Here is a 13700-nt window from a genome sequence, read left to right on the forward strand (position 1 = left end):
GGATGAAAATGTAATTTTTTTATTTAAAATTTTACTATCATGTTGAAAACAATTAAAAAAATTTTTTTTGTTCAGTTATGTATTTGATTATTTGATTATTATCATTATTATTATTAGTATATATATATATATATATATCCATATTATGTAAACCTGGAAAACATAACCTGAAAATCGACGTATGCATGAAATTAAGAATCACGCAAAAGATCCAAATCGCCAATTTCTTCAATTTCTTTTAAATGAGGAGCAAGATATGAATAGAAGACCACCGAAGTCTTCCGAAGCCTTCAGATCGGCAATCATCGTACAGCAGAACTCCGAGGTCGAATCGTGCATTTTCGGCTTACATACGAACTCACAGTGGTAATCATGCACTTTCTGTTTTGCGGCTCCCAAACGGTAGGTATGGTGGGGGTAAATTTCATCCACGATCTGGCAGCTCTGGGCTTCGCAGCATTTAACAGAGCCGACTCACCGATACACTACGTTTGAATGTGTCGCTCCCAAATGGGAGAGTGGTGGGGGCCGAAAAATCCCACGTTCTGGAGACACTGATCTATGCTTATAATATCTTTGACGACGTAAATGCAGACCTATTTATTATGGGATGATCTCTTTCGCACTATTATATTTATTTAAATTGCAATTGTACAGTACACACGATTATATATAGTTTATATATTATAATGTACATGCAGGAATATGATATTACAAGCTGAAACAGACAAATGTGATTAAAGTAAAGCTGGTGGAATCGAACACGAGTCTCCAGCGGGGCAGCACGGCGATTTTCCATTTGGCTAAACTAGATAATAAGATCCAGAAATTTATCGTTCTTATCAAGTACATGCTAGCAGTCAAATTGCCTGCCATTAAATTATTTATTAATTGTTCACATTGATGGCATTTTAAAGATTCTCAGCACTATATCTTAGCGTAACCAAATATCCTAATATCTAGGTTAAAAAATTATTTTTTGCTCTGTAGAAATTTTTTGTTCAATTCTAACTTTTCGAATTATCCTAATTTATTTTAATAAGGATATTAGCATCAGCCCAAATTGAGTGATTGATAAATTTAAGGAATTTCAGTAGAGCGTTGGTCGGCTGACATCGGTTACGCTCGGTTGGACTCGGTCCAACGCTAGGCTCGCTTACTATGTCATTTACTAATATTCGAGAGCGATCTTCCGAATTTGTCTTACTCTATAATACAAAAAATAGAAAGTGTCCTAGTATAATTCATATTCCTATAGACAATAGCAATTCCTCTTACAAATTTAGTCCTTTATCTTATTTTAGGTACTTATTACTTCTACTCTTTTTATATAATTTAATTATGTCTCTACTAATTTATCCTATCTAGGATTTTACTATAAAAATTACTAAGACTTCGTAATATCAATAGGAAAATTACATATAAAAATAGCATAGCTTACGATTATTGTATTAAAATATACAAATTATCGTCTTGGTCCCTTGATTGTAACCAAATTTAGTCATTTTTCCAGTACAAAGTTTCTCAGTGTAGATATCCGGGGAAAATAGCGAATTATGTTGGTCAGGAAAAGTAAGGGAAAGGTCAGAAATTAAAACAAAAAATTTTATGATTCAGAAAATTTTAGTATGGAGAACTTTAAGTAGCTCTCAAGAATAATCAAGGCTGCCACACAATCACATTTAGTCTTTTTTTCTCAAATCACTTTTTAATCACTTTTAAAAGATAAATTCACGATAGTTACTTTTAAAAATGAAAAACGCAATTTAATCACATTGATTTCAATAAATTAACCTATGAGTTCACTGCTTTTTATTTGAGATCTATTTAACAATTTCTCAATTTCCTTAAGTACTTCTAAAATATTTTAAAGTATTTAAATGTTTGCACACATTTTTTAATACATTTCAACCATTTGAGTGGTTTACAAAGAATTTGAAATATTATATGGTTTTTTAAAAGATTGAAATCTTTTAAGAGATATAAAAATTTCAAGAATTTTTTGAATGATTTCAATGATTTTAAGGGAAATAAGAAAATTTGCTCAGGGTTATAAAGAATTTCCCAATATATAGAATAATTTTAAAGGGTATGTAATACTTTATGATATTTTAGAAGATTCCAAGGAATTTTGAAAGATTTCCGACAATGTGAATGTAACAGATTTTATAAGATCTGAAAGTATTTTAATACGATTTGACTCATCATCCTTAAATTCAGGATGAGAAGTTCAATATTTTTCATAAGCTTGACTGGTTATTCAAAACTTCGGGACGACTATTCCATCCCCTTTCCCAACTCTTAATTTTTCGGAACTACTGGATACTGCCATTTTAATCATTTTTTTGAGGATTTCTGGAAGTGTTGTCAGATTTCATGTAAAATTTCTCGATAGTAATACTTCAAGGTATTTCCAAAGACTTTAAAGAATTAAAAAAATGTGAGGATTTTTAAAAAAGATTTCAAGGAATTTAAAATTAATTTCAATAATTTTAAGGAACTTCTCAGAATTTTAAAGATTTTAGGCTACTTTAAAAGATTTCAAGGTATTCTTAATTGATTTGAAAAATTTTAAGAGATTTAACAAAGTTTAAAAGATTATAGGGTATTTTTATTAAATTTGTATCATATGAAACGATTCCCCTGGATTTTAGGGTATTTTCATAAATTCCAAGAAATTTTCAAAAGTTGTGAAAAGTTTTAATGGTTTTTAAATGATTTAAAAAAATGAAATGGGATTTTTAAAAGTTCCAAGAAGTTTTAAGGGTATTTTCAATATATTCCAAGGCATTTTAAATTGGTTTCAGTTATTCAACATGATTTCAAAAAATGTTAAGTATTTGAGGATATTTTAAAAGATTATAAAATCCTCGAAGATTTCAATGATTTCAGAAAATTTTAAAATCTTTCAAGGTATTTTAATGAGTTTTTTTTATTTATTTTTATTTATTTATTATTTTTTCATTTATTCATTTTTATTTTCTTAAATTTCACGGGATATTATAATATTTTAATGGATATTATTGAATTTTCCCACACGAAGTGACCGATTTCGTTTTGAGACTTTATAAGATTGCGTAGACGATTTAGCGAGATTTTCTGCAATTAATTTGCAATTAGTCCTGAATTCTCATTAATATATGCTGAATTCTTTTAAACTTTTTTGCATTCTTTGCATTCCCTTGAGTTTTTCAAACGTTTCATAACTCACTAAATTCAACTCATTTAAAATTTTTTTAATACACCTTAAATATATATGGTGTCACAAAAGTCACGGGCCCGCTGAACAGTTCCTCAGATGAGATATTTTTCAGGGCCCTCAAGGTTATTCTTAGAATAACTTTTAACGAGAAACTCAATGTTGATCTTTATTTTGACCTTGACCATGACCTTCAAGGATTTTTCAACGTCAACTTTTTAAAATGGAAAATGTACCCCGGTCATAGGTACATTGTAACCTTGAAGGTCACTGTAAGGTAATTTGAACTTAAATAAGGTCTGTATGCCTCTGGTTCAAGCTGAAATTGGACCTATTACCTGAAAACATATTCGAACGCAAAATTTTCACCTCTATCGATTGCTGGCGTACAAAGGGGGGTTTCCGTTTAAAAAAATTAGGCCTTGAAAAAACCTTGAAATCTCTAAGAGCAATTTAACTTAAACGAGATCTGCATACCTCTGTGAATAGAAGGTTTTCAAACTTTTTTTGTAAAGAGCAAATTTACTAACTTCAACCAGGCGTATTCAGTAGTGACCTTAAGAGTGGCCTTGACGATGACCTTCAAGGTAATTTCAAACTCAGTTTTGTTACCGTTAGAAACCCCTTTTTGGCATGGGCAATCGACAGAGCTGTAAATTTCACGTTCAAATATGTACCTAGATCATAGGTCTAATTTTATCTTGACCCAGAAGTATGCAGACCTGGTTTAAGTTTAAATGACTGTAGCGTGACCTTCAAAGTTACAATATACCTATGATTCAGGTACATATTTTTATGTAAAATATCCGCTCTAGGGATCGTCGATGTAAAAAAGGGAAATATTATACCTGAGGAAATATTCAATCATCCCGGTACTTTTGTGACATTCTGTATATGAATTTCATAGAATTCTTCTCATTTTCCTCAAACTTGAATTCTTCTGAATTCATTTTGAATTCTTGTGAATCAAATTCTTTTGAATTATTGTTCAATTCAAAAGGACATTAGTCACACTAATAATGTGCATTGGTCACTTTTAGTCACTTTTTGGACTGAAAATTAGTATATTGACAATGTATAAGATTAGAAGTAAAGAAAAATGAAAAATTGTTCTGGGAAAAATCAGGGAAAAGTCAGGGAATTTGAAACTGAAGTTTTGCGGCCACGCTAATGATTTAAAAAAAAATGTCTATATAATTTTTTTTTGGCTACAGGTACGTTTGCAGTAATATGCATGATGACTGGAAAAGTAGTTTTAAGTCACGCTACATTACTGGGGACAGCTAATAATACCAAAGACCTTAGCAACAATACATTAGGTCTGAATTCTGAAGGCATCCAATACACACCAACAGAAGTAGCTACGGCGGTTACATTCATGGTGGCTCTGATGCAGGTACATATTATTTTATGGCTCGTAAAAAGCAAGTCTAGGTCAGATTTTACATCCATACATATTTATGGACATAAAATGTATCTCGCAGTTGGCAATGTATCTCCTACAACTGGGTGTCATATCCTCCCTTTTGTCTGAAACTTTGGTCAGTGGTTTTACAACTGGAGCCGCCGTTCACGTACTCACATCCCAAATAAAGGACCTCTTCGGTCTCAAACTAGACAAACGGAAAGGACTCTTCAAAGTTATTCTCGTGAGTAAACGAAACTTCATTTTAAAATAGTATTTTCTAGGTTCTATGCTTTATAGTATAAAATATCAAGCTAACAAGGAAGGCACAACTGATTCACCCCCTAAAGTGTGTTTCCGCAGATAAAAAAATATACGCGTCGCTTAGTTTTTCGATTACTACAACATATATCAGGGAGAATCAAATCGGCGAGGGACTCCTGGAGTACCTTCCTTGTTAGTAACAAAAATGATATCAAATTTTTTTAAAATGTTTTTCTTAGGGTAGGCAAAAAAAATGGAAATTTAAACAGCCTGCACTGAAAAGTTTCATTTTTTTGTTCCTTATAACCTGTGTACATTTTTGTATAGAACGATCTTTATCATGAGATCTCGCGGAGCTAAAATAGGTTGAAGAAATTGGCACTTCTCAGAGTTTTTCTTAAATCAATAATAGAGTAATTGGTACAATGATTGGCCGCTCAAGGAAATTTTCGAGTTCAGCAATTTGTAAAATACACTATAGACAACTATTAGTTTATGCCAGTGATTCCATAATTGTCCATTGAAATGTGTTAGAATACAATCATTGGCCATACCAGGTTGTATAAATTACTAAAATTGAAAGAATCATCATATACGTACAGCTTATACAAAGTTTAAGCAATTTTTAATGAATTTTTTCAAAGATGTTAGTCATATGCTTTATAGACATATAATGGCCAATTATCGTATGTTTTTGCTAATTCACGGTGACAATGATTGGCGACGTAAGTGCAGAATTAATTTTCAGATTAGAATACTGCCATCCAGTATCTCCGATTACCAAATTCAGTTAAAATCCCAAAGTTGTTAGTTAAATCTATTGCAGATATATAAAAAACAAAATGGAAGCTCCGGACTTCAAAATCTTTTCGTTTAAATTCCGTGCTTACTCAGCATTACTGGTATTACTGACTCTGGCATGTAAGGGCATGCAACAGTCTGGCATGTAAGCAATTACACCTTATAATATACGATGACTGTATAATTATAAAAATGAATATTATATTCTGCTAAAATTGTGGGCAATGGTTAAAAATATACAAGGGAACATCTGTCTGGTCCACTTGAGTTTTTATTTTGTTTAAATAGATAATTTTAAATGATTTCCTTTATGGAAGCTCCGTTATTAAAAGAAAAAAAAATTGAAGTGGATTAGACAGACGTTACTTTGTACATTTTGAACTACTATATTTCCTGAAATTTTAGCACAATATATTGATTTTTATAATTATGAAGCCGCCGAATATAATAACACGTAATTGGTCACCTGTAGTAACCTATCTTATTGTAAGGTGTCCAACCATGTTGTACTCAGGGGTACCTGAAATTTACAAAAAATATCTTGAAATTTATCTACTTTTGCTGAAAAGTTACCAGGTAAATTATAAAATTTTTTGCAAAGTTCTTGGAAATTTAGAGTTATAATTGTGAAATAATTATTATTTATATGAAGAAAGGAATAGCTACAAAATGCGTAGCTTACATGATGCTGGGGTATAAAGCTTTCTCTAGTAACCAATCGATAATCATCAGCAGGATCAAATTAATTTCTTGTGAGCTATATTTGCAAGGTTTGGATTTTTTTTTCCTAATTGTAGAGTAGAGTGGAGGAAAAATAAATTGGTTAGTAAAGTAATTGTATCAGTAGACATAAGCTAATAATGGACAAATATTACAATTAATAAATAATTAATACTGACAAACAAAAATGGCTACCAACGTTAATATTATTGATTTTTTGCAAAAATGGGAGAGTTATCAGTTTTAAAAACTCATTCTAGCTCCGCGCAACCTCAGAATATTGAATATTTAAAATATGGTGCAATGTAAGAATTGACACTGAATACAAGTTTTGATAAGAATATTGTTTATTGATATCAATAGGATCTCTCCATATCTAGGAATCTTGTCTTTATCAATCACACGTGCTTCAGAGACAAACAACGAATCGTCATTTTTAATCGCTGTAATACAAAATAAAAACCGATGTTTGATTTAAACTAGTTTTTTAAAAAGAAAGTTTGAATGTTTACCTAAAATTAGACAATTTAAAATTCTGAAATTTGAAAAAATAGAATATTTTTCATAATCGATCAAAAAAATTAAATTGTTTGGGGCAATTCAATATTACAGTCCGCTTTCCAAATAATGCCGGACATGGGCTGATAGGGGAGTATTTTTCGTGGAACTCAGCTTCCCCCACTCTTGGAACATATAGGCGCCATCGAATTCGCGTTCGCTCTTCATGAATAGTGCCTCTCGTCAGTTTCCTTTTTCACTCCTCGCGAGTACGAAGGGTACACATTGATTCGGTAACTATTTGATTTATTATCATATGTACTATAAAGTATTAATCATGTAGTAATTGATTTATTATACATCTTTCGAAATATATCGTTTACTTAATTTCAAAGCTTATCGATTATTATTGAATAATTTCTAAAGGATGATGGTTAAATAATCCATACTTTTCAGATTTTTGAAATTCAATTCTAGATCATTCTTCCGATAACACCAGAAGTCCAATTTCCGTTCAGTTTGGGGGGTTGCCTCGTAACATCACTCACACGGTCGAAACGTAAACAGTAAGGTTAATACATGCATACAAGGCATGTAAATTGTACATACAGTGGCGACCATGGACATAGGAAACAAGGGACTAGGCATGCCATTGCGGGGGTGATGCAATGAGGGGAGAGGTCCGCCACCTTTTGATGTCCCGCGACAAACATGGCAGCGCCCACATGTTTATATTTTCATACACAGTTTATCGGCAAAAATGCTCGTGCGCATAATCAAATATCACATCGTAAGATGGCGGCTCTCCCCACTCATGGAATTCTCCCCCCTCCCGTGGATTCAAACCCGCTCGACCAAGTTAGGATGGCATGTCTAGTCCCGTGTTTCCTATGTCCATGGTGGCGACCCATTGTTGATATTGCAATAAGGCTAAGAAAGTGTCTGCGCCTTCAGTTCTAAGAAGACAAAACTCGGCCGGACAATAATGGGACTTCTGGTATATATTTGAAAAAACAAATTTTTACTGGTTTTTCTCACGGTTTTCTATAATATTTTGCATCATGTTAAATAAACCACTGATGACTTTTTCTTTCATTTATCTTATGATCCATGTTTTAATTTTGTTTGTTCACTTGTAACATATTTAATCTATTAATTGTTTCATAAAATTGTTTGTTAAGTACCAAAATGATTTTTAAATAACAGATTTTCAGAAAATATCAGTGAATTAAAAAAAAAGATGTCTTTATTACCGTTATCCATCAGGAATATTTATAATATGAGGCTGTTCACATATTACGCAACGCAATTTTCTACCAATTTTGTACCCGCCCCTCCTCGGTTGTAACGCAACGTAACAAAACGTACACGCCCCCACCCCTCCTCCGGGTAACGTAACAAATATTGATTTTGCTATTTTACAGCGTTTTAAACAGTGTGAATCCTTATATCACTTGTGGAATATTCAAATATTACTCTCTGATGTTTTTTACATTAATAATTCCAAACTCAGAATGATTAGTTTATAAAATATTTATTTATTATTGCACAAGAAACAAAATAAAAAGGAACGTTCAAAACGCGAATATCAAGACAACTCATTGCCAAGATAAACCTAATAAAAGCCGCGCTAAAATTTGAATCGATTATAGCATAAAATCATAAAATCGACGTTACGTAACGCAGTTGATGACCCCTTTCCCCCATGTAACATTTCGTAACAAATCGCTCTCCCCCCTCCCCTGGCGCGTTACGTAATATGTGAACGGCCCCTATATATTGATATTTTTTAAACCTAAAAAAGGCTTCAGAATTCATAGTTCAAAAACAATAAAAACGAAAAGAAAGAAAAATAGTATATTTTCGTACACGTATTTGAGTGGCACTATTCAGAAAGATTGGATTGAAATGCCGGCGCTCGAAGCGATGGTGAGGGATGCCTTCGCACAAGAAAGAGGAGTAGCGGCACTATTCAGAATGACGTCATTCAGAGAGCGGAATTTAATTTAATTTTTGAATATTTCAAAATTATTTAATTATTTATTTATTTCAAAATTATTTAACATATAAAGTATGTATTCAAGCAAATACAATGTTCATAACAATTTTTCACGTTTTTAATCGTTTAACGAAAGAATTTCAACTAAGACTCTACTAAAAAAAGACAACATTGTAATCATCTCCAGCGAAACACTCATAGTGTACAATTAATCAATAAACATTGTCTTCATCCAATCAACTCTCACTACATACCTAAAAAGTATACCTATGCATACTGATTTTAATTTTTGGACCTATATATTGCTAGAGTTTTTTTTAATGTTTTTATTGTTTTGAATTAAAATTTTAATTAGTTTAGTTACTCTAACAATGAATTTAAAACATAAATTCAAATACATTTTGAAACTAATAATTTAAATAATTTGAAATTAGCAACCGATTACTTGTATACACAATAAACATAGCTGGGTCGATAACGACCCAGTCAGCATTCATGGGTTAATCACGTAAAAAATATAATTTTTCCTACAATTTAATGTTTATAATATTTACAATTTTTAAAGTGTTGGTCGTCATTCATGTATCATTATTGTTCCATCATTAATGAAAACGTTAAAATATTATATACATTATAATGATTGACTAAATTTTTTTTGCATGAGGTCCAAAGAACGTTTGTCGGTTGTCAATTATGTTTGGTTTTTGTTGAATTTTGGTTTAAAAAATATATAAATATTACAAACTTATAATTGCTTTAAGATATTATTTTTTTTGCATGTTCAAATAAAACTTCTAGAGATATGACTGAGAAATATCAAAGTGGAGGGGATAAAAACCATGTTTAATTAATTAAATGTTGTCTATGTGTGGTTCGTTGCAGTTGATAATAATTTTTTTCTTTAGTATAGTTTTAGTTTGCATTTCTGGATATTAAACAATTGAAAACGTAAAAACTTGCTCTTAGCACTGTGCTTTTTAAATTAATATTTTTTCACAGTCATTAAAAAAGCACTTGGGACATTATATTGAACAATTAAGTAATGTGCTTGAAACTATTTTCGGGCTGAGCCATTTGTTTATAATGAAATTTGAGTAGTTTATAACAATTCAATTGCTTAAAATGAAAAAGCACTTAGAGATATTGGTGAGATGGATTTAACTATGTTCTTGATTTTTTATAAGACAATTAGTTTTCTTTAAATAAATTTTCCTTTTTTAAATCTTTATATGTAGCTAAATTCAGGATTGTAAAATTTCAAGGCCACGAGGAAGTCATAACAATGCAGTAAGTCACATAGGCGGCAAATGACAGGTCAGTTACACCAGTCCCCCCCCCACTCTTAATTTTGGGGTTTTCTATAGCCCACTGAATTGCGCACCAATGAAAGCGCTCAATGAAGGTCTTCAAATGCGCTCATATGCGCCATAGAGAAAATATTTTGCCTCACATTGATAACCGAGTTATCAGCGATCGAAATGGGGGAGGGGGCTGGCGTAATTTTTCTAGACTAATAAAATTTTTCCAAATTCATCATACCTATCTTTCATAATTTCAAATGCGCTCAAATGCGCCACTACTAAAAAATTTTGCGCTAGCTAATTAACAAAGATATCATATTTCGTAGGGTGAAAGGGTGGGGGCAGTGTAACGGAGGTGTTATATCCTCAACAGTGATATGCAATATAAAGTAAAGGACCTGGATTCTTTCGTCTTCCAATGCGCTCATATGCGCCATAATTTTTGTTTGAAAATTTTGAAAGTTGCCCACGACAAGGAGGTAACAAAATTTTACGAATGATGACCAACAAGATAAGAACTTTTCAATCCGCATTGATAAAGTGACTTTCCTATGGGGTTTTAAATGCGCTCAGATTCGTCACTTTCAAAATTAACAAAAGCAAGAATCAACCCCCAATTAACACTTTCTACCGATAAACTAACCAAAGATCTCCACATAACCTAAATAGCATTATAAAAATTTATAGCGATCTCTTCGTATAGGATTTCTAATGCGCTCATATATGCCACTTTCGAAATTGACAAAAACCCATAATCAACCCCCTCATTACCACTTGTTACGATCCACCACCCGATGATATCTCTAAATAATTTAAATTGCAAAATAAAAATGTATAATGATCTCTTAGTCTAGGATTTTAAATGCGCTCATTTGCGTAACTTTAAAAATTGACAAAAAACCATAATCAACCCCCTCCCTACAACTTGTTACGATCCACTATTCGATGATGTCTCCACATAACCTCAATTGCAGTATAAAAATTTGTAATGATCTTTTCGGATAGGATTCCAAACGCGCTTATATGCGCGGCTTTCGAAATTAACAAAAAACCATAATCAACGCCCTCATTACGACTTGTTACGATCCACTATTTAATGATTGTGGTTTTTTGTCAATTTCCAAAGTGGCGCATATGAGCACATTTGAAATCCTATACGAAGAGATCATTATGAATTTTTATTTTGCAATTTAAGTTCTTTAGAGATATCATCGGGTGGTGGATCGATAACAATTAGAAATGAGGGGGTTGATTGTGGTTTTTTGTCAATTTCGAAAGTGGTGCATATGAGCGCATTAGAAATCCTATACGAAGAGATCATTATACATTTTTATATTGCAATTTAGGTCATGTGGAGATATCATCGGTTACTTTATCGGTAGCAAGTGTTAATGGGGGGGGGGGGGGGGGGATTTTTGTTTTTGTTAATTATGAAAGTGGCGCATCTGAGCGCATTCAAAACCCGATAGAAAATTCACTTTATCAATGCGGATTGAAAACTTTTTATTTTATTGGTCATCATTCGTAAAATTTCTATGCCTCCTTATCGTGGGCAATTTTCGAAATTTTCAAAAAAAAAATATTGCGCATATGAGCGCATTTGAAGACGAAGGAATCCATGTCCTTTGCTTCATATCGCACATCACTGTTGAGGATTTAACACCTGCATTACACTGCCCCCCCCCCTCCAAAATGTGATACCTTTGTTAATTATATAGGTTAAATTTTTTTGTGGTGGCGTATTTGAGCGCATTTGCAGTTATGAAAGATAGGTATGATGAATTTGAAAAAATTTAATTAGTTTAGAAAAATGAAGCCAGCCCCCCCCCCTTATTTCGATCACTGATAACTCGGTTATTAATGAGGCGCAAAATTTTTTCTCTATGGCGCATATGAGCTCATTTGAAGATCTTCCAGATCATGTGATTTAAATTTTGATTTTTCAAGTGGGGGATAGCGTTACGCTGCCCCCCCCCCCTTCGAGTAACACCTGGCATAACTTCTACAGTTTTGTGGCGCAAACATTTTAATCGGTGGCGCATTTGAGCGCATTTGAGGCGTAATTCAGTGGGCTATAGAAAACCCAAAATCAAAAATGAACAGTGGGGGGGGGGGTGTAACTGACCGATCATTCGGAAAAAATTCAAATTCACAAATAATGAACAAAGTTGCAGCTGCTCTTGTTTGAAAGTATTTTAAGTCTATTTGAATAAAGCAGTGTTAACTTTAATAATAAAGCTGGTAACTTTATAATTATTATTGAGAAATTGAGAGCCATAACTTAAAAAGGCGGCACACAGAAAAAATTTTCTTTAAATAAAAACGATGATGATGACGGATAGCCCCTGGTCAAGTCACACTTATTTATGAGATTTAATATATTTTGGGCTTGAATTACGTCTAATTCTTATAATCACATTGTGTGATATTATTTTATCTGTTAAAATATTAAATTTGTATACTGTAAGGATTGTCATTAAAGTTGAAAATTTTATATTTCTGACAGCAGAACTTCCATTCTTTCATGTTAAAAACTGTTTTCTGTATAATTTTTCTTTTACAACGACAATTTTCAAGATTATAGTAAGTAACACTATCTCTATAATAATATAGATTCATTTAACGCAAAGTAGAACTAAAATTGTTACATAATAACCATGATATAAAAAAAGTCAAATTTTACCCACCAGTTGCCCCCCCCCCCTTACCCTATATCAGTTTCTTGTAGAAAAAAAATATTTTTTTACACTAAAACAATTTTTGAAATTTTTGCCATCCCAATATTAACTTCTCTGCTACGTCTGCTGGTTTGCCCATGGACTTTAATAAATTACCAAACTGATAAAAAGAGATATTTAGGATTCTGGTCGTGTATAAAACTACGAATTTTGCCGACGTTTTAGGTGCAACGAGTCGCCATGGTGGGGCGCTACGGTCAATCACAAGCAACGCAGAGAGTATACATAAGAACAACATAACCTGATACCTCAGTTTTAAGTTAGCCCTGAAGAAGTGAACTGGAATGTTCACGAATCGTTGGCAAAATTCTTAGTTTTTTACATGATTGGAGCCCGAAATATCTCTTTTTATCAAAATGAATCATCGTTAAAGCATTCAATCTATTTTTAAATTACTAAATTGCTTATAACATTATAAATTGCTTATAAATTTGAAATTTATGTCAATTTTTCGTTACCGAATACCATTATTTTTGTTTTAACTTCTACTCTGCTGAAACCTTCCTAACAACAAAATGATATCCTTAGCATATCCCTATGATATCTCGGCAGGATAAGGGATATCTTGAAAAATTCTCCAAAAATCTCCCTTGATATCCGTGACATATTCAAAAGATATCAAGATTTCCGCCCCATACGATATCCACTTAATTTCCTGTGCGGGATATGCACAATTTTGACAATGAAATCCAATATTTCTAAAATACATATTTAATAAAATATATAGAACGCCTGAAAACCAGGAGCGTAGCAAGCGTAATGGATATTGGAAGGG

General features: G+C 32.3%; 1 protein-coding gene across 12 annotated transcripts in view; it reads left to right on the forward strand.

Moving 5' to 3' along the window:
• Positions 1–13700, forward strand: part of LOC117176825 (solute carrier family 26 member 10-like) — a 106912-nt gene that overhangs the window by 63714 nt on the left and 29498 nt on the right. For all 12 annotated transcript variants that reach the window (XM_033367155.1, XM_033367150.1, XM_033367159.1 and 9 more), the window contains exons 5-6: positions 4414–4595; positions 4684–4848. In XM_033367155.1, the coding sequence (XP_033223046.1) occupies positions 4414–4595; positions 4684–4848 (347 nt within the window). The remainder of the gene's footprint in view (positions 1–4413; positions 4596–4683; positions 4849–13700) is intronic.

The sequence above is a fragment of the Belonocnema kinseyi genome, chromosome 7 (genome assembly GCF_010883055.1).
Source record: "Belonocnema kinseyi isolate 2016_QV_RU_SX_M_011 chromosome 7, B_treatae_v1, whole genome shotgun sequence".
Classification (NCBI taxonomy): Eukaryota; Metazoa; Arthropoda; class Insecta; order Hymenoptera; family Cynipidae; genus Belonocnema; species Belonocnema kinseyi.